At 39.9% G+C, this 23,522-nt stretch overlaps 2 protein-coding genes across 3 annotated transcripts in view; both read right to left on the bottom strand.

The window, feature by feature from the left end:
• LOC118556921 (B-cell receptor CD22-like) overlaps nt 1-23,522 on the bottom strand; it is a 57,559-nt gene that overhangs the window by 19,237 nt on the left and 14,800 nt on the right. The window lies entirely within an intron of this gene.
• On the bottom strand, nt 575-9,806 carry LOC118556920 (myelin-associated glycoprotein-like). 2 transcript variants are annotated; one of them, XM_036125548.1, is made up of 7 exons: nt 9,729-9,806; nt 9,172-9,558; nt 8,209-8,508; nt 1,434-1,691; nt 1,274-1,346; nt 987-1,026; nt 575-886 (listed from the first exon to the last, which is right to left on the bottom strand). In XM_036125548.1, the coding sequence occupies exons 1-7, from the start codon at nt 9,790-9,792 to the stop codon at nt 677-679; spliced, it is 1,332 nt and encodes a 443-aa protein (XP_035981441.1). In that variant the 5' UTR covers nt 9,793-9,806; the 3' UTR covers nt 575-676. The 2 variants fall into 2 exon arrangements, 1 of the variants encoding a protein (XP_035981441.1); XR_004927491.1 differs by lacking the exons at nt 575-886; nt 987-1,026; nt 1,274-1,346; ... (1 more) ...; nt 9,172-9,558; nt 9,729-9,806 and adding an exon at nt 1,768-2,143 and having other exon boundaries at nt 1,567-1,691.

A 23,522-nucleotide genomic window follows, 5' to 3' on the forward strand; every position in this document is an offset into this window, starting at 1 on the left:
AAGAGGCGTAATGACGCCCTCTCTCATAAACTGACTAATGGGGCCTATGGAGGCAACTGTGGTAAATAAAACTCTTTTTACACGAGCACCTTTAACATTGGACAAGTTTCTAAACCTTTTGAAATTTAATGTTCATATTGAAATTCTCCTTTTAACATTTTTTAGCACTGCAAATATAAATTCTTGTAGTTTATCCTAAATTTTCCACTTTTTGTGTTCTCTCTGCCACCCTTAAATAAACGTTAGATTCACTGGATTCTTGTCTTCTTTCCCAGAAGAATGAACCTGGGTTTTTTTTTGTAGTTCCTGGGGTATAATTGTTGGCGTAGGAGGCATTGCTGGTTTTCTTTGTTCATTGTTGCTAATTCACTATAGACTTTAATATATTATAAAATTCATGTTAGTTAGTAGAGCTTAAAGATGTATTTTTTACAGTGTAAGATGTTAGAGTTTTTTAAGTTGTTAACTATCTGGAAAGCTCAAAAATTATGACATGAATTAGAAAGTAATTATTTGTAACATGATAAAACCATAAGTGATGAATATGTGAGATGTGGATGAGAAAGACGTTTTGGGCTTCCTGTCTTTCAACTGTGAAAATAAACTACACAAATTCTGGAAAAATATCTCTAAACAAATTAAATTCTCTCATGTAATCACACAACAGTGACAGAAGTTATGTCTTCTTCACTCGTGCATAGAGATCCTCTGGACTGTCAGCAGACACTTTGACCTGAGCGTACACCGACTCCTGCTGTCCTCCATCCTGCACTGAGACGGAGGAAGCTTCAGGTCGCCTCTGGAGGAAAGTCATGTCCCCATAATGAAGTTCTTCCTCTGTTTCACTGGCTGCCATCTGAACAGCATCCTCCTCACATGTTTGACTCTGTGTAGAAATGAAATTGTTCCTGTTTAGCAAATGTTGTCACAACCTGCAGATGAAAACTTACTGCAGTGCTGAACACAGAAGATGGAAAATTCCTCGCCTGGATCTGTTGTGGAGTCGAACGTCTGGACTTAAAGCACCTGGAAGAGATCAGAGATCTGTCAGGAAAAACGTCTGTGTTGGAGAGGAAATCACAAAGACTGACTGAGGGAATCAATAATGATCTGAAACAGACATGAGAGGATAAACATCAATAAAATCAGTACCAGGGTCAGATGTACAGAATTTCAATATAAATGATTAGTTTATATAATAATATAAAGGTTTAAATGAAACCTAACTATTATTGACCAAATTAGGTTTAACAATCTATTTTTTTATACTTACCAGACAGAAAGAACCAGGCAGATGAAGAAAAATACTCCAATTATAATTGAAGCCCAGTAGAGAAATCCTTTTGCTAAATAAGAGAAAAAAGGTTTAGCTATGACAAAGACGTGAAAAACACAAGTCCATTAAAAACAGTTATTAAGTAGATTCTAGTTACCTCCACCACTAAGAAGGATCACTGAGGATGTCTGATCACCCAGATAATTTGTAGCCACACAGTAATACTCTCCACCTTCAGTCACTCTGAAGCTGTAAAAATCCCCTGAAGCTACTTTTCTGGCTCCCTCTGTGCTGTTCCTGAACCAGGTGAAGCTGGCAGGAGGCTTGGCTCTGCTGGAGCAGCTCAGCTCCACCCAGCTACCTGCTGACACCAAACCTGATGGACTGATGGATGCTGAGGTGTCTTTAGGAGCATCTGAGGAAAATGGGACACACATTAACTTTACTGATCAGAAACAGCTGAACCATGACGTGCTGACAGGATCACTTACATGAAACACTGAGAGTCACTTCTGTCTCTGCTGTCTTGTTTCCTCCATTCACAGGATATGTGGCAGAACATCTGATGTTGTATCCATCATGTGTGTCTGACAGAGTGATGGTCTCCTGGATTTTAGTTGTAAAGGTTCCCTCTGTGTTTTTCTCTGTTTGTCTGTGAGAGTCTTGTTGGAGATTCCAGGTGAGTTCAGGAGGTGAGTGTGGACAGGGAGTCAAAGCTGAGCAGCTGATAGTGACAGACTGATGCTCCTTCAGATCAGCAGGGATGTTAATGCTGGGACTCCAAGGAGAATCTAAGGGTTTGAAACCAGACATGTTTTATAAAGTAAAACTTAACATGAGATTACAGTGAGTCTATTGGTGGAAGATTATACATAAAATAAATGCAATATCGGATAAAAACAAATTGACAAACCTACAATTTCATGACACATTATTTATAAGGCACTTTATAAAGGTCAGTGCTAAAAGGTATCAGAACAACACCTGCAGATCGTTTAAAACCCAAAAGTACTGCTAAAAATAAATGTTTTAAGCCCCGTTTTGAAAACTGTTAATGAATTTCAGAGAAGTCTGTGTTTCAGGCAGGGTGTTCTAGAGACATTGGAAAACAGCCCAGGTGTAAACCTTTGTACTAGGGATGATGAAGTTGTTTAAGTGAATGTTGTCAAAGAAATGTGTCATGAATTGTGGTTCTTAAAATGGGTGGGGTGGGGGTGTATTTCCATATTAATGCACTGGAGGTGGATATTGCATGTAATCTGTATTTGCCAATAACAAGCGATGGCTCACAAGGAAATTAAAGCTGTGTCTTACTGGAAAAGATGGTGTGTTTGTGCGATCGGATGAAAACAAAAAGAGGGGGGTCAATTGACCCAGGCCCAGGACAGGGGGGCAAAACTGACACCTCTGACCATTAAAATACAGGTAAAAGTAATTTTTCAGACATTATTTATGTGAAAAGTATTTATAATTAGAGTAAGTAAATATATATATATATATATATATATATATATATATATATATATATATATATATATATATATATATATATATATATATCACAGGTATCACAGGTGTACAGAGAAGAAAAGGGAAAAAGAGAAGATGACACCAAAGGCTTGAGGGATTTTATTAGTAAATATTTTTTTTAAACTGAGGATGAGTCAGGAACAGGTCTAAGGAACGGAAATGCAGAGGAATGATGCCCATCCAGAGCCTGGTAAGAAGCAATGCGTTTATCAATGTGATTTTAAAGTATAGCATTCGCTAGCTAGTGTAAGGGGGAAAACGCCTTTTCTTTTACAGAAACACTTAAGCTTAGTGCCAAAAGAGCAGAAAGCAGAGAGAGGGCAGAGGTCCAGGTACAATCTGAAAGACAGAGCGGAGCAGAAGCCAGCTGAGGCGGGGAGCTAGGGGGTGGTGGTGGGGGGGGGGGGGACACAGCGTGTGTTTGAGTTTGAGGAGGAGACAGAGGGAGCCATCCCTAGCGATAACAGAGACAGTGCAGGTGGAGGGGCTTACTGCCCGATCGGATAGTATCAGCATAGTCGCTCAGAGACAGAACACAGCGTTAATTTCAATGATCCCACATTATGGCCAACAAAAACGACAGATTCTGATTGAATGAATGTTGTGCGTTTAATGACAAAAACGAAGCCTTGTCAGAGATTCAGAGGGCAGAGAATTTATGTAGTAGTATGTAACATATTCTACTTCTTGCAATGGAAGGGAAAAAATTGTTAGGGACTGGCTAATATAAAACATGTCAAAAAAGGCCATATTTTGGCGGTAGTGCTTGCTGTTCTCTTATGAAGAAAAGATCAACTAGTGCACTAAATTCAATAGATGGGTTGAAAATAACCAGTATAAAATACAGAGATTTCCAGGACATGAAGTATACAGTTAAGTTGACTTTTTTTGGTGTGTGTGTGTGTGTGTGTGTGTGTGTGTGTGTGTGTGTGTGTGTGTGTGTGTGTGTGTGTGTGTAGTGTGGTGGCGGCAGGTGTGTGTGTGGGGGGGGGGGGGGGGGGGGGGGGCGGGGTGTATCTATTAGCAGGTTTACCACTTCCTGTAGGTTACCTAAGCCTGGTTTATCACTTCACCATGTTCTTAGTAAACACCCCTGGTCTAAATGTTGCCTGCACTTGGTTACGTACAATTTTAAAGTGCATAGCACTGAGAAGGAAAACTGAAAGGTTGTATTTTCTGTCTAAACTTGGTCTAAATTTCTCCTGCACTTCAGTCAGTGACTTGGACTTTGACTAAAGTCATATTTTGAAGAGGTACTTATACTTTTACTTGATTTCAGTACTTTATTCAACACAGCTTGTGCGTGTTGAATAAACACTGAGCAGTTAAGTTAATCGGTGTGAGTACTAGTTTATCATCTGGCCCAAAGCTATTTCGAGGCCCTTAGCTGCAGGCTATTGTGTAGTCACTTGTTGCTAACCAGCTAGCCATCGTTAGATGACTGCCATCTGGAGGCGCCGAGCTATAACGATTTAGAAGCTAACTGTTGCATGCATTAACACTGCTAGCAGCTAGCGTTTTGCTGAAGCGTCCGCTATCTTAGCTTCAGGCCTGTTGTGTATACTAGCCTTTTCCTACCTCAAAGCTATTAGCCAAAACTCTTTCAATGTTGATGGTGATTTCTCAGTGTTGGATCCAATAGAATTTTGATCAACTGTGAATTAATTACAGATTGCTACTTCTACAATTAATCAATTTTTACTGACTTTTATTTTCATTTGTTTCCTATTTTTCATGTTTTATTTAGTAGTAAGTAGTGTTTCTAGTAGTGTTAATAAATAGATTAATCGCTGTAACAGGGAATTACTGGTTTGATAAATTCCAACTAGCTTAATTGTGGTTGCTCTGTGATTATTTTGAATCAGCAACTTAATGGTCTCCAAGAGTTATCAAATCATCTCCTTTTGAGTTTAATAACTGAATATACTGAGGCATTTTTATTGGCTTGTAGTTAATACCTAATGATCAAAACTCCAATTGCAATTGCAATTAAAGTTATCAATGTTTGCTGAGCAAGTCTAACTCAGTTCTACAACTGGTTTGACACCCCACTTCCAGGTTAAATAAAGTTAATAACTGTTAATTAATAATCCAGTTGTTAGTGCTAATCATTAAAGGCTCATAGCCCCGGATCACAACCAGTTGAAACAACTTTCGTTGTAGCTATCAGTTGATTTTGAATGACATATTACAAATGATAATTGCTGATTCTAATTATAAATAATATTCATAATGAAATGGGTATAAATTGCACTACAAAATGGAGTAAAAAACGTTGGTGTTATTTTGACCAGGACATGCTATTTAAATCCCATGTTAAACAGGTTTCCAGGGTTTCCTTTTTTCATTGCCAAAATTAGAAATATTTTGTCCAGGAGTGATGCTGAAAAGCTAGTCCATCAATTTGTTACTTCAAGGCTCGACTATTGCAAATCTTTACTATAAGGAAGTACACAAAATGTCATGATTTTCTTGGATCAGCCTTCACCTCTAAGCCACTATCCAATCAGCTCAGTCTCCTTCCAGCCAATGACGTGCTCTTAATCAGATCCACCTGCTGCATTAATTAGTCAACTCTGTTCACCGGTCTTCATATACCTGCCTCAGTCAACTCATCCCGGCCAGAATGTCTGATCTCATCTCATATTGTTTCAAGTATTCTGCCGCTGTGTCTCTACAAGTTCCTGTGTGCCCAGTGTTGAGGAAAATATCTTAGTCAGGCAGTCAGGTATGTTTTCTCGCTGTTGCTGGGTAGAATAACACATGAAGTTTTTATTGCAGGAGGGGGGAGGTCAGAAAAGGACAGTTCCTTTGTTCGAACATATTACCCCTCCTCCTGAAAAAACATGGGAGGGGACTCAGCCTTTTAAAATGTGTTCAGACTTGTGAAAAAGCAGACAGAATCCTGCAACGCCATGAGAGCAGCTTATAATGAATACTACAAATGGTAATGTAATACTCTGTCTCCGTATTTAATTCCTAATAAATTAAATATGCATATTACAATGTTTTACCTCTGATCAACATATTCCTCATTTACTGTCAAATCTGGAACCGGGGTAAGATGGGCCTTCAAATAGATATGCAGGAGCAGGCCGTGTACTTATATCTAACACAAGCTAGCTGGATTCATCTGTTTTATTTGTGTACAGTCTTCACTGATGAAAGTGCACAAATCTGCCTGTTTCCCTGTGAGTTCCAGCTGCTCACTCTGCCCGTTCTGGTGGTTCCCTGCCTTTATCATTGATTCTGGTCTGCCACTGTCTGCGACCCCTGGTCAGTTTGGTTCTGCCATTCACCCCACCTGCATCCTCTGGGCTTCTGCCCATTACTGCCTGCCTGCCTGATCTGCTACTATTCACATTCTGCAATAAACTTTTTAATAACGAAGGTATGTGTTCGGCTGAATATCGAACATCATATATCAGAGCTCTTATTACGCCGTATGTTCCTAACAGAGCACTTTGCTCTCAGACTGCAGGTCTGCTGGTGGTTCCTAGAGTCTCTAAAAGTAGAATGGGAGGCAGATCCTTTAGCTATCAGGCTCCTCTCCTGTGGAACCAACTCCCAGTTTTGGTCCGTAGGGCAGACACCCTGTCTACTTTTAAGACTAATCTTAAAACTTTCGTTTTTGACAATGCTTAAAGTTAGAGTGGCTTAGGTATTGCTGAACTATCTTTGTAGTTATGCTGCTATAGGATTAGGCTCCTGGAGGTGTCTATTTTTGTCACTGAGTTCTCCCATACATACATTTTCCAACATGCTTATCACTATTGGTTTTGTGAGGGGTGCTGGTGCCTATCTCCAGCTGTCAATGGGCGAGAGGCGGGATCGCCAGTCTATCCTAGGGCAACACAGAGAAAACAGCCATTCATACACACTCACACCTAAGGAGAATTTAGAAAGGCCAATTAACCAAACAGTCAGTCTGTGGGAGGAAGGCAGCCGGAGAGAACCCACGCATGCACAGGGAGAACATGCAAACCCAGGACCTTCTTGCTGCAAGGCAACAGCGCAACCCACTACGCCACATGTGCAGCCCGAGTTCTCCTACTGTGCTCTAAATGTCATTGTTAGTTGTTATTTCAACTTTTAACTGTTTATTCTCTCTGTCTTTTTTCTCTTGAAAGTAGGTACATCTGGTCTGGCATTCTGTTAGCTGTAACACCATCCAGGGAAGACAGATCACCCTCTATTACCATATAACACAGAAGGATTCCTGGATCAATGTGTGCTTCTGTGCTTTATTTGTGTCTCTCTCTGTCTTCTCTTACCCCCAATTGGTCAAGGCAGATGACCGTTCATACTGAGCCTGGTTCTGCTGGAGGTTTTTAGACGCCTCCATAATACTGCTTGTCAAAACTCAATACAATCTGGTGGGTTTTCTTAGATAAGAACCGCTACCAATCTGTCTGAATGATTGCATTTAATTTGACTTAAAAAAATGCCTTGAGATGACGTGTTGTGAATTGGAGCTATATAAATAAAATTTAATTGAGCTGTAGAGCATGTGAACTGAGTATGCACTACATGAAAGTAGTTGTTTTTATCATTAACTTATTGTTGTTTGTTTTAATGTGATGTAACGTGATTGTGATTGTGTACCGAAGATAAATTTCCACTGATGTTGACAATAAAATTAATGAATCAATCAACAAACAGCAAGCCAGGGAAGGGAGTGGTTTAGTCTGATATTTTCCTGTTTACGCACAGGGATCTTGGCTGCAAAGTTTGTGTTTCTGTGTTCAATTACTGCACAGGAAACTACAAAGGTATATTATCGTTTAATTATAAAATGTAAAGTCTAACTCACAGAAGAGACTGAAATGTAAACTAATGATATCTGAATACCCAGATTATTTTAACCACAAAGATACTCTCCTGGCTTAGTAGCTTTAAAACTGTAAACCTGACTCAAAATGTAATGACTCCTGATTTTGGTTGTTCTTTAACCAGGGGGACAAAGCCTGATAAATCCTCTAATGTCAAGACTCAGCTAAATTCCCCTTTACATTTGCTTGTTTCCATAACTCTGACACAGGAGTTCTGTATGCATTACCTAGATATTTTAAATGACTCCATCTGGATTTTTCACTTCCAAGAAGATTTGCTGCCACACAGTAATAACATCCCATATCTGTCACATTGGTCGACTGGAATCTATAAACCTGCCCCACAGATACATTAATGGCTCCATGTTTGCTGTTCCTGAACCAGGTGAAGCTGGCAGGAGGCTTGGCTCTGCTGGAGCAGCTCAGCTCCACCCAGCTACATGCTGACACCAAACCTGATGGACTGATGGATGCTGAGGTGTTTCTAGGAGCATCTGAGGAAAATGGGACACACATTAACTTTACTGATCAGAAACAGCTGAACAATGACGTGCTGACAGGATCACTTACATGAAACACTGAGAGTCACTTCTGTCTCTGCTGTCTTGTTTCCTCCATTCACAGGATATGTGGCAGAACAGCTGATGTTGTATCCATCATGTGTGTCTGACAGAGTGATGGTCTCCTGGATTTTAGTTGTAAAGGTTCCCTCTGTGTTTTTCTCTGTTTGTCTGTGAGAGTCTTGTTGGAGATTCCAGGTGAGTTCAGGAGGTGAGTGTGGACAGGGAGTCAAAGCTGAGCAGCTGATAGTGACAGACTGATGCTCCTTCAGATCAGCAGGGATGTTAATGCTGGGACTCCAAGGAGAATCTGGGAGTTTAACATAAGACACAATTTAAGAAAAATAAAACATTTGTACAGTTTACTACATAAAGAACAATTGATACAAGTGTTTTTTATGACAGGCGTAATTAATTACAAAACCAAAAACAAATCTGGTTTGATTAAATAAGCTGCATTTTTTAATCAATTATTTTGCAGCACATTTATGTTTTCTTAGTGCTGCATTTATTATAATTCAGAAAACAGCAGATTAGGAAAAATAATTATAATTTTAAAACAATACTCTTTAAGAGTTTTAATGTGTGTAGCACCTTTACAGACAAATATCACAAAGTGCTGAACAGAAGGAAACCATATTGACTGATTCTGCCTATAAGAAAGCAGGAGATATTTAGTTTAATTTCATACTAACTGTGAGATTTTTAAAACATTTTATGTATTTTTTCTAAAAGGAGACAAACTGAACTAAATCCTCTACTGCAGTTTTTTAATACACTGTTGGGCCTGCTCAGAGTTTTCAGTACAGTTACAGCAAAAATAAATAGCAGAAGATGAGAAAAACATCTTTCTACTTAAGTTGTACCATTGAAAGACATCAGGCAGTGGATTTTTAATTTAAAAGTTTATTAATGGATTTGTTTTTATATGTAACATTCATGTCCCAAAATTATAAAAATTAAGCTCTTTTACCTTTAACTGTTATGTTGACAGGATCAGCACATGCTGTTCCTCTGTAGTCCCCGTTCTCAACTCTGAAGAAGTATCTGTCTGTAAAACTTGTCTTTAAATCAGGAAACAGAGTGGTGCAGTTTCTCTCTGTCAGGTTTCCAATAATTTTCAGTGAAAAGGTGTTTACTGACCCACTGCTATTGAAAATAACAACGTTTGGACTGGAGCCAAACTTTGTGGTATTTTTCATCCAGATTCCATAGACAGTTGTGCTGCTGTTAAAAGTTTTGTGCACTGTATTAAAGTTACATGAGATTTGCAAACAAGATCCACTCAGAGCTTCAATCTTCTTTGGTGCAGTGATGTGGAGAGCTGCTTGGTTTTTAAAGCAGTCATTAGTCAAAACACCTGTAAAAACAGACAAATGATGAACATAATGTGGCTCTAAATCTGCCTGCAGAGAAACTTCATCATCCACCACCTCCATGGAGCATTTAAACAACATCAGATCTAATGTTTCAGACTAGAAATGATTCATGGGACGTCTCTGAATGAAAGGAAGTGAACAAACAGCTCACCTGGAAGAAAGAAGACACTCAGTAACATGTTGACTGCCAACACGCTCTCACACAGAGCTGCCATCAGATTCAGGCAGTCCTTCTTCATCTCAGACTGGAAACCAAACATTTATGTGATTTATTAAAGTAGGTCTGGAATTAGAGGTTTAGCTCATAGCAAAGCAGCTTTAAATGCACTCTACACATTTCACCCATAAGCTTAACATGCAGAGCAAGAATTGATGAGTTTAGGAAGGAGAAATGAGAAATAACTCCAAGGTTGCTCTTTAAAAGTATTCCCAGCACTCAAATCAGGGGAGACTTAAAAATGTCTTGTTAATAACAGAAAGCCAAAACACTTGAATATATAATTAATCTTTTTGACAAAATGTATAGATGAATAAGTATGCTGAAATATTTGGTTAATTTATCAATAATGTAACTTACCAGGATTTCTGCAGCTGAAACTGAAACACTTTAGTCTTAAAACCAGTTGATGTGTTAAGATGAGTTGATCAGCAGCAGAATAAACAGCCACCTTCTCTGTGAACAGACGTGTTCATTAAAGAAGTCTTCATCCTTCCTGCTCTGTTAAAGAGGAAGTCAGCTCTTTCTCTTAATTTGAGCATCATGACGTAATCTTATGAAGTATGGTTTAACACACAACTCAGAGTTCTTTACTTATAATGATAACTAATTATTTCTAATTTCTCATGTATGTTTAGCTATGATAATTAATAAGCTTGATTACAAAAGATAAAGATACTAAAAAAACATAGAGAATACACATAGCTGTCATTCACCCTATGAGAACGTGTTATATTTTTAAAACATGTATCTGTGAGCTTAATGTGGAACTGAAAACCCGTTTCTTTTTTTTACTTCAGTTTCTCTGTTCTTTTCTCAACACATTGTGCAGCTATCAGCTCACATCTGAACACTTCTTCATGACACTTTGGTTTCGGGATTAATATTCATAAATTAGAAACACTTTGTTACTGTTCTATAATAGAGTTTACTTCATGACCATGTTTTTGGTGTTACTGTATTTCTCCAACTCCTTAACATATAGACCCTGTCTTCATGTCCATTTACATTTCCATATATTCTCAACTCCTCCAGACAAGTTTGTTCTATTCAGTAAATGAATTAAAACAAAACACTGACCTCAACAAACAATATATTATTCCTATGATGATAATATTTCTGTTTAGAGGGTTTACTGTGAGCTCAGCCTTGTTTAATTATGCACAAAGTAAGTTTAATTACAATATTAAGACAGATCACTTTTGAGAGAGCACGTTTGAATTTCACCCATACCAGTGCGACCTCGATTTCAGATATCAGAAGCATTTGAGAGAAGCAAGACCTTCGAATGTATTAGACATGCAGGAAAACCAGATTGTTTGTGAAAATGAAACCTTCCCAGATAATCTTTCATGGGTAAACATGGTTGACCTCAACTTCCAAGTCGACTATGACACCATTATTCTTCCTTGTGACAATGTGAGTGACAGCACCAGTGAGCTGGATCTCAGCCAGCCAGAAGATTTAAACTTCTCCTCAAAAGAGATCCAGGGGGAATTACTGTAGTTCCTGCTGGTAACTTTGAGAGTTCAGCGTCAGTGAAAATCTAACAGGAATCAAATCCCTCTGCTGACTCTGTGTCTGAGCTTCCTCCCAGGCACCTGACTCAAGTCAAGTGTTTCCAGGGCCAGTACCAAGATAGCGTGTTGAAAGACTTCCATGCGCCTGTTTACTATGTAGCTCCCCACTCCCAATGTGACAAGAGGGAGTCCGATCAATACTGCGCCATTAGAAAGTCTGACGCTTGTCACTCCCAGTACTAAAAGATAGACAAGTTACCCAACAACATGTTAGCTTTTATGACGATCCCCTCCTCAATGTACATTGAGCGTTATTAAACATATCAATGATCTCACACAGCAGGTGGATGACCTTGAAAGGAAGCTGCAGAGTAAGACTTCTGTGCCCGTATTCACAAAGAATCCTAAGACTAAAAGTAGCTCTTAGTGACATCATTTCCCGGATTCTAAAATTTTTCTTAGAATTTTACCTCTTTAAGATAAAGGTTATTCACAACGCATCATAGGCCTTTAGAGAGCTCTTGAAGTGGAAAAAAAAAAATTTATGAGTAGTAAGGAGGACTTTTATGCAAGCCTAACAGTGTCTTAAGCAGGGAAGATGGTGGAAACCGAGAGAGCTGCTTGGCTGGTCCACCACCTAAACAGTGGAAGAAATGAGCACAAACTCCTTTAACAACCATACAATTAAAGCTATAGTTGGTATTCCTGTTCAGGAACACTTTTTGTTATACTGGGTAAAGTCCTTTCATCTTGAAAGTAGTCAATACATTATGTTTTCAGAAAAAGGTGGTGGGAGCTGCAGGCCTGTAAAAACTCTAACCAATCACTGCTCTTTGCACCGGAGAACAGGGGTTTGTCAGAGTTTTGCTCCTGCTCTCACTCCCTTCTGTCCCTCAAGTTCTGGGTGTGTCACCTTATCTATTGGTTGTTCCTTTTGTGCCAGTCACTCTCGCGTTACAGCAGTGTTTATGTATCTGGTTAACTTTAGCGGTTAGGTTAGCTTCAGTGTTAGCTATTCATTGTAGCTCCTCTGCTCTCACCGTGCACTTGAGCATGACTGAGATCCGCAAGAAGCAAACGCGTACATGTTTATGAAAAGAAGTGGAAGGGCTCAGTAGAAAGAAATAAGACGAGAGAGGATTTGGGAGATTTTTTTTTCACGCGATCCCCTGAAGAGCAGAGGAGCAAGGTAAGACGGTCTTGCGTGCACAGTTATTCAAAAAGGGAGAGATTGGCTCTTAAGGTGAGTTTTTACTTGGTGAGAACATTGCAGAAACCCAATAGATGGATTATCATTTTATGTTTATTAATGTGTTATTGCTGTATTTCACAAATTAAGGCTTAATCACACTGCAAAATTAAGTACCCTGGACTTGCTGAGTAGCATTACATGCAAGAAGCTCTGCAAAACAACTGCTTTAAAAGGGTCTTAAGCCGCAGCCCTATTTGCAAGCAGGGTAGTGTAAGACACTGGAATGACCTGAAAATTTTACAGAACACTCTTCCAGGCCTTTAAAAAAACTGTGTGTATGCATATGTACATGCACAGCATGCAAAAATATGAAGAAATTATTGTTGGAGTGTAGCGAAGGCTCAGGATTGTATATGTGAGAGAGAGAACTAAATTTAAATGACCAATCGAACTTGTGTCGTTATTAAAATAGAAAATGTGTTAATTTACAAATTAACACATTCAAAAACTATAACACACATTATGCACATTTCATTACAAATACAAAACATGAATAATTATCGCTGTCTTACCTCTACTTATAAATGAAGTCCATGCGGCGCTCTTTCTGCACAAAAATATTGGTCACTTTCCAGTAAAAGTTCTCTTTATCATTCTTCAGTTTTAAAAGTCTCTCAGTCTCAGTGGAGCTCACTGCCAGGGAGGAAAGCCTTCCCTGATCAGTCCTGTTCCAGCTGTATGTTTAGAGTCTTTTTAGTGCTTTACTTGCTAATAATACATCCATAATTTGCTGTGACACCTACAACCAGTTCTTTGCCGGTTATGATCGCCCAGCAGCACAAAAACATGTTACCTGCTCACAGTTTGATGACTAAAACACAATTCGTTATCCACATACATTAAATTGTGGAAAATCAGCTCATAACTGTTTGAACAATTGAATTTATGATCTAGAGACAGGAAGCTGCATTCACAGAATGGAAGCCAGCGCAGTTAACATGGGATTGCGCAATCCCAGGGGAGGCCAAGCTCGCTGCGGCCTCACCGGCTTCGCTATCAAGCGCCACCAAGAATTTACATGGAAAATAGCGAAAAGAAGTGGCGTATTTAGGCCATCTATCTATCTATCTATCTATCTATCTATCTATCTATCTATCTATCTATCTATCTATCTATCTATCTATCTATCTATCTATCTATCTATCTATCTATCTATCTATCTATCTTTATTGTTTTATGGAACATAGAATTCACCGTTCATTTTAAGACATTTTCATAGGAGAATAAAACTTTTCTCGCTGTCCCTTCAATTTTTTGCACACCAGTCTCATCAGTCCCATAAGTGGGCGTTTTCAAAATCTGGAGGGCTTTGGAAACTCTTACCGGTATTTTTGGAGTAAAAATCTTTAGTAAAAAATCTCCTTGCATCAATGACAAGACAAGGAGCAACATCACATCAACAAAACTTTCACTTTAATTTTCATTGTTTATTAACTGTATATTTTAAAGTTATCAAAGATGTTTTGAACTTAGGTTGAGATATAAAATAATAAAGCATGACAATCAATACCTTAAATAAATAGTTTATTACTGTATATCATTGTGTTGAGTCTGTGTTTCAACTAAGTAGCCTCCAATGGTGTTTAAGATCCAGCAGGTGTCAGTATAGAGCAACACAGTACTGATACTATTTGGTGAAAGTGCTGCATCGCTTCAGGAGGGCTCAACCGTAGTTGAGCCAGCGCCATAGAGATTGATGGCTCTCTATGGCGCTGCTCAGAGCCATAGAGATTGGCTCTGGCTCTGAGTTGAGCCCTCCTTTGACTGTCGCTGCGCATGAATTATGGCCGCCATCTTGGGGCGGTCGACCTGCTACCCTATCCTGCTGATTCAAGCTGAACACACTAATGATGCCTCGGCATCAAAACTTTTCACAAGTAAGTTATGATGAAAATATATTGTTTATATTTTTTTTTAATTAGAATGTGATTTTTCTAATATTAGGTAGAGAGATACAGGACTACACGTCCAAGTCTTTGTGACTTAGTCTCTCCAAAATTGCATCAGAGCGTGTTTGTTTATATAGTAATAAAAAATTTTATAAAAATGTATGAGTGGCTGTGTTTTACGACATACATACATCCTGTCAGAATATTCTATTACTTTTAATCCCACTAAGATTATTTAAACCCATTGGACCATTTGTTATAATAACTATGGTTTTAAAGTTTTAAGCAAAAAAAAACATGTGAAAATTAGTTTAATATTCAACGAGTTATAGTTGATTAAAATTAATTCTGCGCCTGCTCAAAACATTACACTGCGCTGAGCTGTCGACCGCCCCAAGATGGCGCCCCCAAATCCTGTCAGGGCACTTAGGCGAAAGTGGTCAATGCGGGGTCTACTCTTATATTATGTCTATGGGCTCAGCTACCCATCAACTAGAATGGGTGTGATGGACCGAATTAAAAGCACGAGAAGGCACAGAAATTATTCCTAAAATTTTTATTTTAACCCAAAAATTACAATTACAAAAATGGTTCTGAGTTCATAAAAGAAGTCCAAGCAATAGCACTTAACTCAGGCAAAAATTATGAACTAAACAAACCAATTGACTGCACAAATAAACATAGATGACCTATAAAATTAATATATATATATATATATATATATATATATATATATATATATATATATATATATATTCCCCCTCTCCAGCAGGAGTTGGTGGTGTAGTTCAATTAGTCCTCTTTTAGGTTCTGAGGCCTGGCTGCCATCGTTGTCAGGGCAAACTCCCACGGATCATGGAGGGGAAGACTGGTACAAGAAAAAAGATTTAATAATGATCACAGCCAAATTGAGAATTGAGTGGATAAAAATACATAAATGAACTAAATGTGTGTGCTTACAAATAAAACAAATAGCATAACCTCTCCTCCTTTTTTGCTTTATATATGTTTCAGTCTCTCTCATAATCATGTATCTTCCAAGATCAGGCAATCCAGCTTCACATCAAAGGCAAAGGACACTCTTTTGATGATAATTATGTTAAAGGAGGTGAAAGGCTCGGTTTCACCTCCCCAACAGATTCAATTGTTGCAGAGACACTTAATCCGAGGAAATTCAAGGATTGTTCTCACCTTGGTTGTTCAAGCAATGATTTCGGGGAGCAAAACAGACAGGCAGCTATGATACTACTACTACTACTACTGCTACTCAGACCCGGCGGCATGGGCGGGCATTTAAGGGCCATGCCCGCCCGCTGAGCCAGCCATGCCCACCCTGGACTGAAAGCTGTTTTTTTTATTTATTAAATTTAGGGCTGGGCAAGTTAACGCGTTAATTTCGCGTTAATTCATTAGACTATTAACGGCGATATTTATTTTATTGCGCATTAACGCATGTTGCTCACATGCTTTCAGTCAGTGTCAGTCAGCAGGCGCGCTGACTGCAGCGCGCTGTCACGGCAGCACTCTCCCGCTTCCCCTCCCCTCTCGTACATGGCTCAGCGGCGCCAGCCAATCAGCACGCAGGCTCAGCCTGGCCCGCCCACTCAGCTCTCACACAAACTTAATACACAAACAGCTGAGAGAGATCGCAGCAGCGAAAAAACATGAACAGGGGAAGTAGCACCGTTTGGCTTTATTTTAATACCGTAAATGAAATCAAGCTGTATGTTTTGTAAAAAGCCGGTTCATTTCAGTGGAAACACAACAAATTTATCTAAGCACGTGAAAAAACATGAAAACGTCGAGCCCCAGAAACGGAGAGAGGAGACGAAACTTCTGTCATTGCCCCGACAGACCCACAGACGTCTCTGACTGAGGCGTTCAGTCCTCCAGAGAACATCCAGGTAGATCAGTGGATGGATGGATGGATGGATGGATGGATGTTACTGGAGCCCACACATAACATGTAATTAAGACCTTGAAAGAACCCAGTACATATATTAAAAAGTGTTATTTAAGATAAGATAACATTAGCTAATCCTTTTTTTATCCCACGACGGGGAAATTTATAGGATTAAAGCAACAGGCAGGTGGACACAACACAGACCAAATTACATAAGGATTGAAATATATAAGAGGTGGATTAGCGAAAAATCACTGAACATTATTGTTATTATTATTATTATTATTTAATTGTAATAATAAAATAAAAACCACAAAACCCAAAAGGTCAACAGTTTCATGATACATCAAGCTTAGGGACTGGCTAATATACAGCAGGTCAAAAAAGGCCATATTTTGGCTGCAGTGCTTGCTGTTCTCTTATGAAGAAAAGATCAACTAGTGCACTAAATTCAATAGATGGGTTGAAAATATCCAGTATAAAATAAGTGCTACAAATGTTACAACACTTTTGTTCATATGGCAGCAGAACATTAAAATAAAAGTGCTCTTTACACTACTTTTGAATTCATTCTTGGAGTTTGTAAATACAATGCGATTAATCGCGATTAATCGCGATTAATCAGGACGATTAATCGCGATTAAATATTTTAATCGTTGCCCAGCCCTAATTAAATTATTTAATCAATTATTTTATTTTTTACCTCGGAGTGGCCATCAGTCTATTAGTACTATCTTTGATTTGTCAATCATACAATTCAATCAATCAAATCAACGACTGAAGGCAACATGCTAGCCAATTACAAATGGAGAGGGGCGGGTTGCTGGTTCAGACATTCATAGCCTTCAGAGACGCCGTGGCTCGGCTGTGGTCACCGTCCGTCGGTGTCGGTAGAGCAGGATGGATTTTCGGTCTGATTACCAAACAATTACAAGAAGTGACAATGAAGCGAAGGAGAGTGAGCTGGAAGCAGCGCTATTAGTTTCTGTTTGAAACGTCAGCATTGAAGTCAACACTGGAGTAAACATTGACGGTAGGAGGGTTAGCTAGACAGCTAGGAGCACAAGGAGCAGAACCAAGCAGGAAACTGCCAAACTGAAGAAACTTGGGTTCCTTGCAGGCAGAAGGGAATTCTGCTTTGTTTTGATCCTTGTGCTCCCTAGCTGCTGTAATTACAGCACCTCTGCTAGTATGAATTTTTACTTCAGTCAATGTTCAGCTTGAGAACAGTACTCATGTTTATCAGCGTGTTGGACAGGTTTTAAACCCAGCATAAAACCTGTCCAACTTAAAATAAAAAGACAAGCCCAAAGCTCAAATTCCCTCATATTAAAGGTATACTATGCAACCGGGGTTGATTTTCCAGCGAGGCTCCCCAAAGGGCGAAAGTAAAAGTGCACTGTGGTAAAGATGCTCAGCTGTTCTCCTGGTTTCTCCGTCAAGCCAGGCGCGTTTGTTTTGAGCTTAGCAGACAGGCGAACGCACCGTTCGCCTGTCTGGCCGCACTGTCGAAGAACACACCAACCTTCAGCTCAAACGATGGCTTGAGTGTTGAGGGCTTAAAAAGACCGGAAAACGGGCCGAGTTGATCGAACGGTAAGCTTTGTTTTTTTTCCCTGCGCGGCGTTCATGGTGTCGTCGGCCGTTTTATTTTGTTTGTAATCACCGTCCAGGAATCGGTATATGTTTAATGTTTGTCTTATTTGAAATGTTTTTGAGTAGGCTATCCTGGTAGCAGGGTATCATGTTAGCGCCTGCTACCATGATAGCCTATATGCTATCATGGTAGCAGGCGCTTCATTATTAACATGTCGGCCACCAAAATACTCTTACCTGTTCACTACTTGATGTCACTGGAATTGGGTCAGGATGTTCTTCGGTTGGGCCCTTTCCTCCGACAAAATGCTTGCTACATATGTAGGCCGACCGCACCGGTGTACCCACCGCACACATTTCTCTTGGCACTCTTGAATTTCGGAAAAGTAATGAAGAAAACATCCTTCATATGCGGCCGATCAGCGTACCTCGAGTCGCTGTTGCATGTTCCATAGCAACAATGTTTAAAAACCATGGTCTTAGATTTGGAAAAAGCAGTCGTTTTAACGAGTAAAACCTAAGCTAACGCACGTCTCTTTTACAGCGAAACAGCGGCGGACTATGCAAGTTTGCCCTACTGCGTACTACGTCATCGTGACATTACGTTTCTAAAAATAGCTCGCTCGCGGTACGCTATTGCAAATACTTGTGGGGGTATTTCCCCCACAGACCACCAGGGCGGCCGAGAAAACCTTTGTTCGACCTGAAATGACTCATTTAATCATCCAAAACGGTAAGGAACACATTAATTAACTGAAAAATGTTGCATAGTATGCCTTTAAAAGCACAAAACTATTAAACACATAAGAACATGCCATTAGCGCACAACTGTGATGAAGCAAAGAAAAAAATCCGGCACACGGCCTCCATACAAAATGTACAATCAGGCAACCAAATAACACACAGGATAACATTAACAATCATGATATATCAACTGGGGGAAAAAAACGTATCTATACCTTTTCAACATGAGTAATAAATCTACCTTAATATAAACTTAATTTCTCTTATAGAGAATAGCTTAATTAAACATTTCTCTTTCAAACAGCCATGAAATATTTTTAAGTTGATCAGTAGAACTCAACCCCTCTTGGGGCGTTTACATTGACAATACTTGATTAACCAATATACTTTTATTGTTTTATTATAACTATTAATCAATGTTATTATTATTACTATTATTCATTGATTGTGTCAGATTTGACTCATTTCAAAAATAAATTGATCAGTAAAATGAGTTCAGGGAGATAGCATTTCATTAAAATGGTTTTAGTTTTCTGCCAGACATTGACAACTATTTTGATGGTAATTCAACAAATGTTGTGAAATGCTTCCCAAATTTTTATAACCTGCTATTTTTGTTCCAGCTCAATGTGTTCAAAAGAGCCTAATTGGGTGAAAACCTGCCTAATTTGGCAACACTAACTACACTATTGCTTTTTGTTTGTTCGTTTTTTGAGATTTGGGGATTTTATTGAGAATTTATTTTTCAGCGCAGTTGGAGTAGTCACAGAGCCACTGTTCATCCTGAAGCATATCAAATATTTTTTTTTAAAGTGTACCCCCCTGAAAAAATGCTCCCTAATCTCTGAGATATAGGGAGCCAGTGTAAGGACTTTAGAACTGGGGTGATGTGCTCTACTTTGTTAGTCTTAGTGAGGACGCGGGTTTTTAGCTGAAGCAGCTGAAGCTGTGTGCTAACTTTTGATCTCTCCTCTATTGGTCCAAATGTTATTACTTCTGTTTTGTTTTTATTCAACTCAAGAAATTTTTGGCACATCCACGTATTGATTTCTTCTAGGCATTTACTCAGTGCTTGAACTGGTTCATAGTCACCTGGTGACATGGTGATGTAGAGCTGTGTGTCGTCTGCATAGTTATGGTAGCTGATGTTGTTGTTTTTTATTATCTGAGTTATTACTACTACTACAAATAATAATAATTATTATTATTATTATTATTTTCTACCCTCTACATTTTAATGCTAAATTACTGCCTGTTATGGGAGTTTTGGGAGGAATTCTAAGCAATAGTAACTGAGTTCCCATCTTTACTAAATGACGAGACGGTGGTATGACGTTCCAGCACTTTTATTGAGAAACAGAGCAGAGATTCACATAGATGGAAAGTAATCACACCCTACGGTTCCGCTGCAGTCTCTGTCTGCCCTGTCTCTGCCTGTGTCGCTTTTCGGGCTTCCCCTAATACTGCACCGTGACCTTCCCATTAGACAAAACAAAGACAGTCTATCGTAAACAATCAGTATCCCTCAGCAGCTGCAGCATTTGGCCTTGCAATCAGAAAACAGTGGATCTTATACACAGACATCAGGTCTCCAGGCCTCCTCTGTCCGAGAGGTGTGAGGCCATAGTGACTTCAGAATAATAATTCTTATAACATTCCTCTCTTTTTTTTGTTTTTGTTTTGATGATCGCGTCGTCAGCATCAAGACAAAACAAGATGACCCATCACTTGAAAATGTGAACAAAGCACAGAGGAACCATTTCTGTAAACTCGTAAAGTGGGACCCAAAGGGTTCCCGTGTTGGAACCGGGTAGTGCTGGAACTTTTAATACAGATCAACATGAATGCTTCATAGAGCTTTAACACACAAGATCAAAGGTTTAGCTTTTATCTACAATTTAGGATTCATCTAATTAGGTAAGGCCTGTTTTAGGTGTCTATGCGCACATTATTTTAAAATTACATTAGACTATGGTAAGCTAAACCCTGTTCATTAACCAAGGTCGAATCCGTCTACTCTTCCCCACCCTGAATACCCTCCTACTCCTTTCTCCACTCACCCCTACGATGGACAATAATCCACCACTCCAAACTTACAACACCAGGAGCAAAGGCAGGAGAGGTTCAGTGCGGGCAGGGGAACAACAGAAAAAGCTACCCCTAGGGGGCAGTAAAAACTGGCAAGCCCCCCTCCCAGGGAGATCTGCTCTCGGCCAATCTGAGCCTGAAAACCCTGTATTGAATCTAAGTGTTATCATTACCAGCTAATATTAAAGGATCTTTAGAGCCAATCCGATCCTGGTTCTTCCTATATCAAATCAAAAGGTGCATAAACTTTCAATGTGTGTCTTAACTGTTGTTGTCTGACAGTTGAAGTTCTCTGCAACATAATTTCATCAACATATTCGTTTCATGACATTTCCCATTTTATTTTGAAAACCCAACTGAGAAAAAGAAAGCCTTTCCATGTGAAAGCTTTTCCCTCTCTCTCTACTTCTTTTTTTTTTTAGTGAGGTGCTGTTCTGCACAGAAAAGACAAAATATTTATACCATGCTGTTACTGTTCAAGGATGCCAAGGTTCTACAACACAAAACAAAGCAGAGAGCAGGAGAGAACAAGAGAGAGATAGATGGAAAGTAATCACACCCCACGGTTCCGCTGCAGTCTCTGTCTGCCCTGTCTCTGCCTGTGTCGCTTTTCGGGCTTCCCCTAATACTGCACCGTGGCCTTCCCATTAGACAAAACAAAGACAGTCTATCGTAAACAATCAGTATCCCTCAGCAGCTGCAGCATTTGGCCTTGCAATCAGAAAACAGTGGATCTTATACACAGACATCAGGTCTCCAGGCCTCCTCTGTCCGAGAGGTGTGAGGCCATAGTGACTTCAGAATAATAATTCTTATAACACTGCCCTACTTTTTGAACATGAAGACGTAGATATTGAAATATTGAGATTGAATGAAAATAAACATATACTGCCAATGAGAAAAAGATTAATAAATACAAATAGAATAGACTATGGGCTAAAATGGATGTGGTGAACAGAATTGTTTTGCTTGTGCAGTTAAAACAGTAGTAATTGCAATATAAGCACACAACCATGCATATCTCCGCTCAAGCGCTGCCAGGGAAATTAGTTTATCATCCATCCATCCATCCATCCATCCTCTTCCGCTTATCCGGGGTCGGGTTGGGGGGGGTAGCAGCTTCAGTAGGGAGGCTCAGACGTCCCTCTCCCCGGCCACTTGGGCCACCTCCTCCGGGGGAATCCCAAGGCGTTCCCAGGCCAGCCGGGGACATGGTCCCTCCAGCGTGTCCTGGGTCTTCCCCTGGGCCTCCTCTCGGTGGGACGTGCCTGAAACACCTCACCAGGGAGGCGTCCAGGAGGCATCCTGACCAGATGCCCGAGCCACCTCAACTGGCTCCTCTCGACGTGGAGGAGCAGCGGCTCTACTCTGAGTCCTCCCCGGATGACTGAGCTCCTCACCCAATCTCTAAGGAAGAGCCCAGACAGACGACGGAGAAAACCAATTTTGGCCGCTGGTATCCAGTATCTCGTTCTTTCGGTCACGACCCAAAGCTCATGACCATAGATGAGGGTAGGAACGTAGCTCGATCAGTAAATCGAGAGCTTCGCCTTTTGGCTTAGCTCTCTCTTCACCACAATGGATCGGTACAGCGCCCGCTTCACAGCAGACGCTGCACCAATCCGCCTGTCGATCTCCCGTTCCATCGTCCCCTCATTCGTGAACAAGATCCCAACATACTTAAACTCCTCCACTAGGGGTAACACAACCTCCCCAACCCGGAGAAGGCACTCTACTCTATTCCGGCTCAAGACCATGGTCATGGATGTGGAGGCTCTGATTCTTATCCCGGCCACTTCACACTCAGCTGCAAACCGCTCCAGTGAGAGCTGTAAATCAGGCCCTGATGAAGCCAATAGGACCACGTCATCCGCGAATAGCAGAGACGCAATCCTAAGGCCACCAAAACGGATCCCCTCAACACCCTGGCTGCGCCTAGAAATTCTGTCCATAAAAGTTATGAATAGAATCGGTGACAAAGGGCAACCTTGGCGAAGTCCAACTCTCACCGGAAACGAGTCCGACTTACTGCCGGCAATGCGGACCAGACTCTGACACCAGTCATACAGAAACCTAACAGCCCTTATTAAAGGACCCGATACTCCATACTCCTGGAGTACCCCCCACAGGATCCCTCGGGGGACACGGTCGAATGCCTTCTGCAAATCCACAAAGCACATGTAGACTGGTTGGGCAAACTCCCATGCCCCCTCCAGAATCCTGCTGAGGGTATAGAGCTGGTGCAGTGTTCCACAGCCAGCATGAAAACCACACCTTGTTGCCAATTGTTATACCATGTGACATTTGCCTTTTATAATTAATACCTAAATATTACAGTAGTTTTTAAATGTTGCTATCAATTGATTCAAAAACTAAATGGAAAAGTATCTTTTTATGGGGCAGATAAATAACAGTGAACAATAACGCAGTCATAGCATGCTAGCAAGGCTAATAGTTTCCCCTCTCATACACAAATCATGACTAGTTTCTCCAAAACGTATTTGAACTGACCTTGTCAACTTATTACCAGAATTACTAACTATTCTAGCTATTATAAACTATTTAACTATAAACTATTATAGTTTACCTATTTAAACTATTTTAACTATTTACTAATTAACACACATATATTCCACACGTTCACATTAACTTTCATTTCTAAAGATAGGATTTACCTTTTCTTACGTTACATACCTACCATCATCTCCATCCCTCCACTAAATTCTTTCTCTCCTC

Source organism: Fundulus heteroclitus, chromosome 21 (genome assembly GCF_011125445.2).
Source record: "Fundulus heteroclitus isolate FHET01 chromosome 21, MU-UCD_Fhet_4.1, whole genome shotgun sequence".
NCBI lineage: Eukaryota > Metazoa > Chordata > Actinopteri > Cyprinodontiformes > Fundulidae > Fundulus > Fundulus heteroclitus.

What these genes read in the sequence shown, in the direction of transcription:
- LOC118556920 (XM_036125548.1), bottom strand. Translation starts at nt 9,792, where the DNA reads ATGGCAGCTCTGTGTGAGAGCGTGTTGGCAGTCAACATGTTACTGAGT. An exon ending in TGTCAACATAACAGTTAAAG is followed by an intron (nt 8,509 to 9,171) that starts GTAAAAGAGCTT and finishes TTAAACTCCCAG; the next exon opens with ATTCTCCTTGGAGTCCCAGC. An exon ending in TGCCTGGTTCTTTCTGTCTG is followed by an intron (nt 1,027 to 1,273) that starts GTAAGTATAAAA and finishes GATCTCTTCCAG; the next exon opens with GTGCTTTAAGTCCAGACGTT.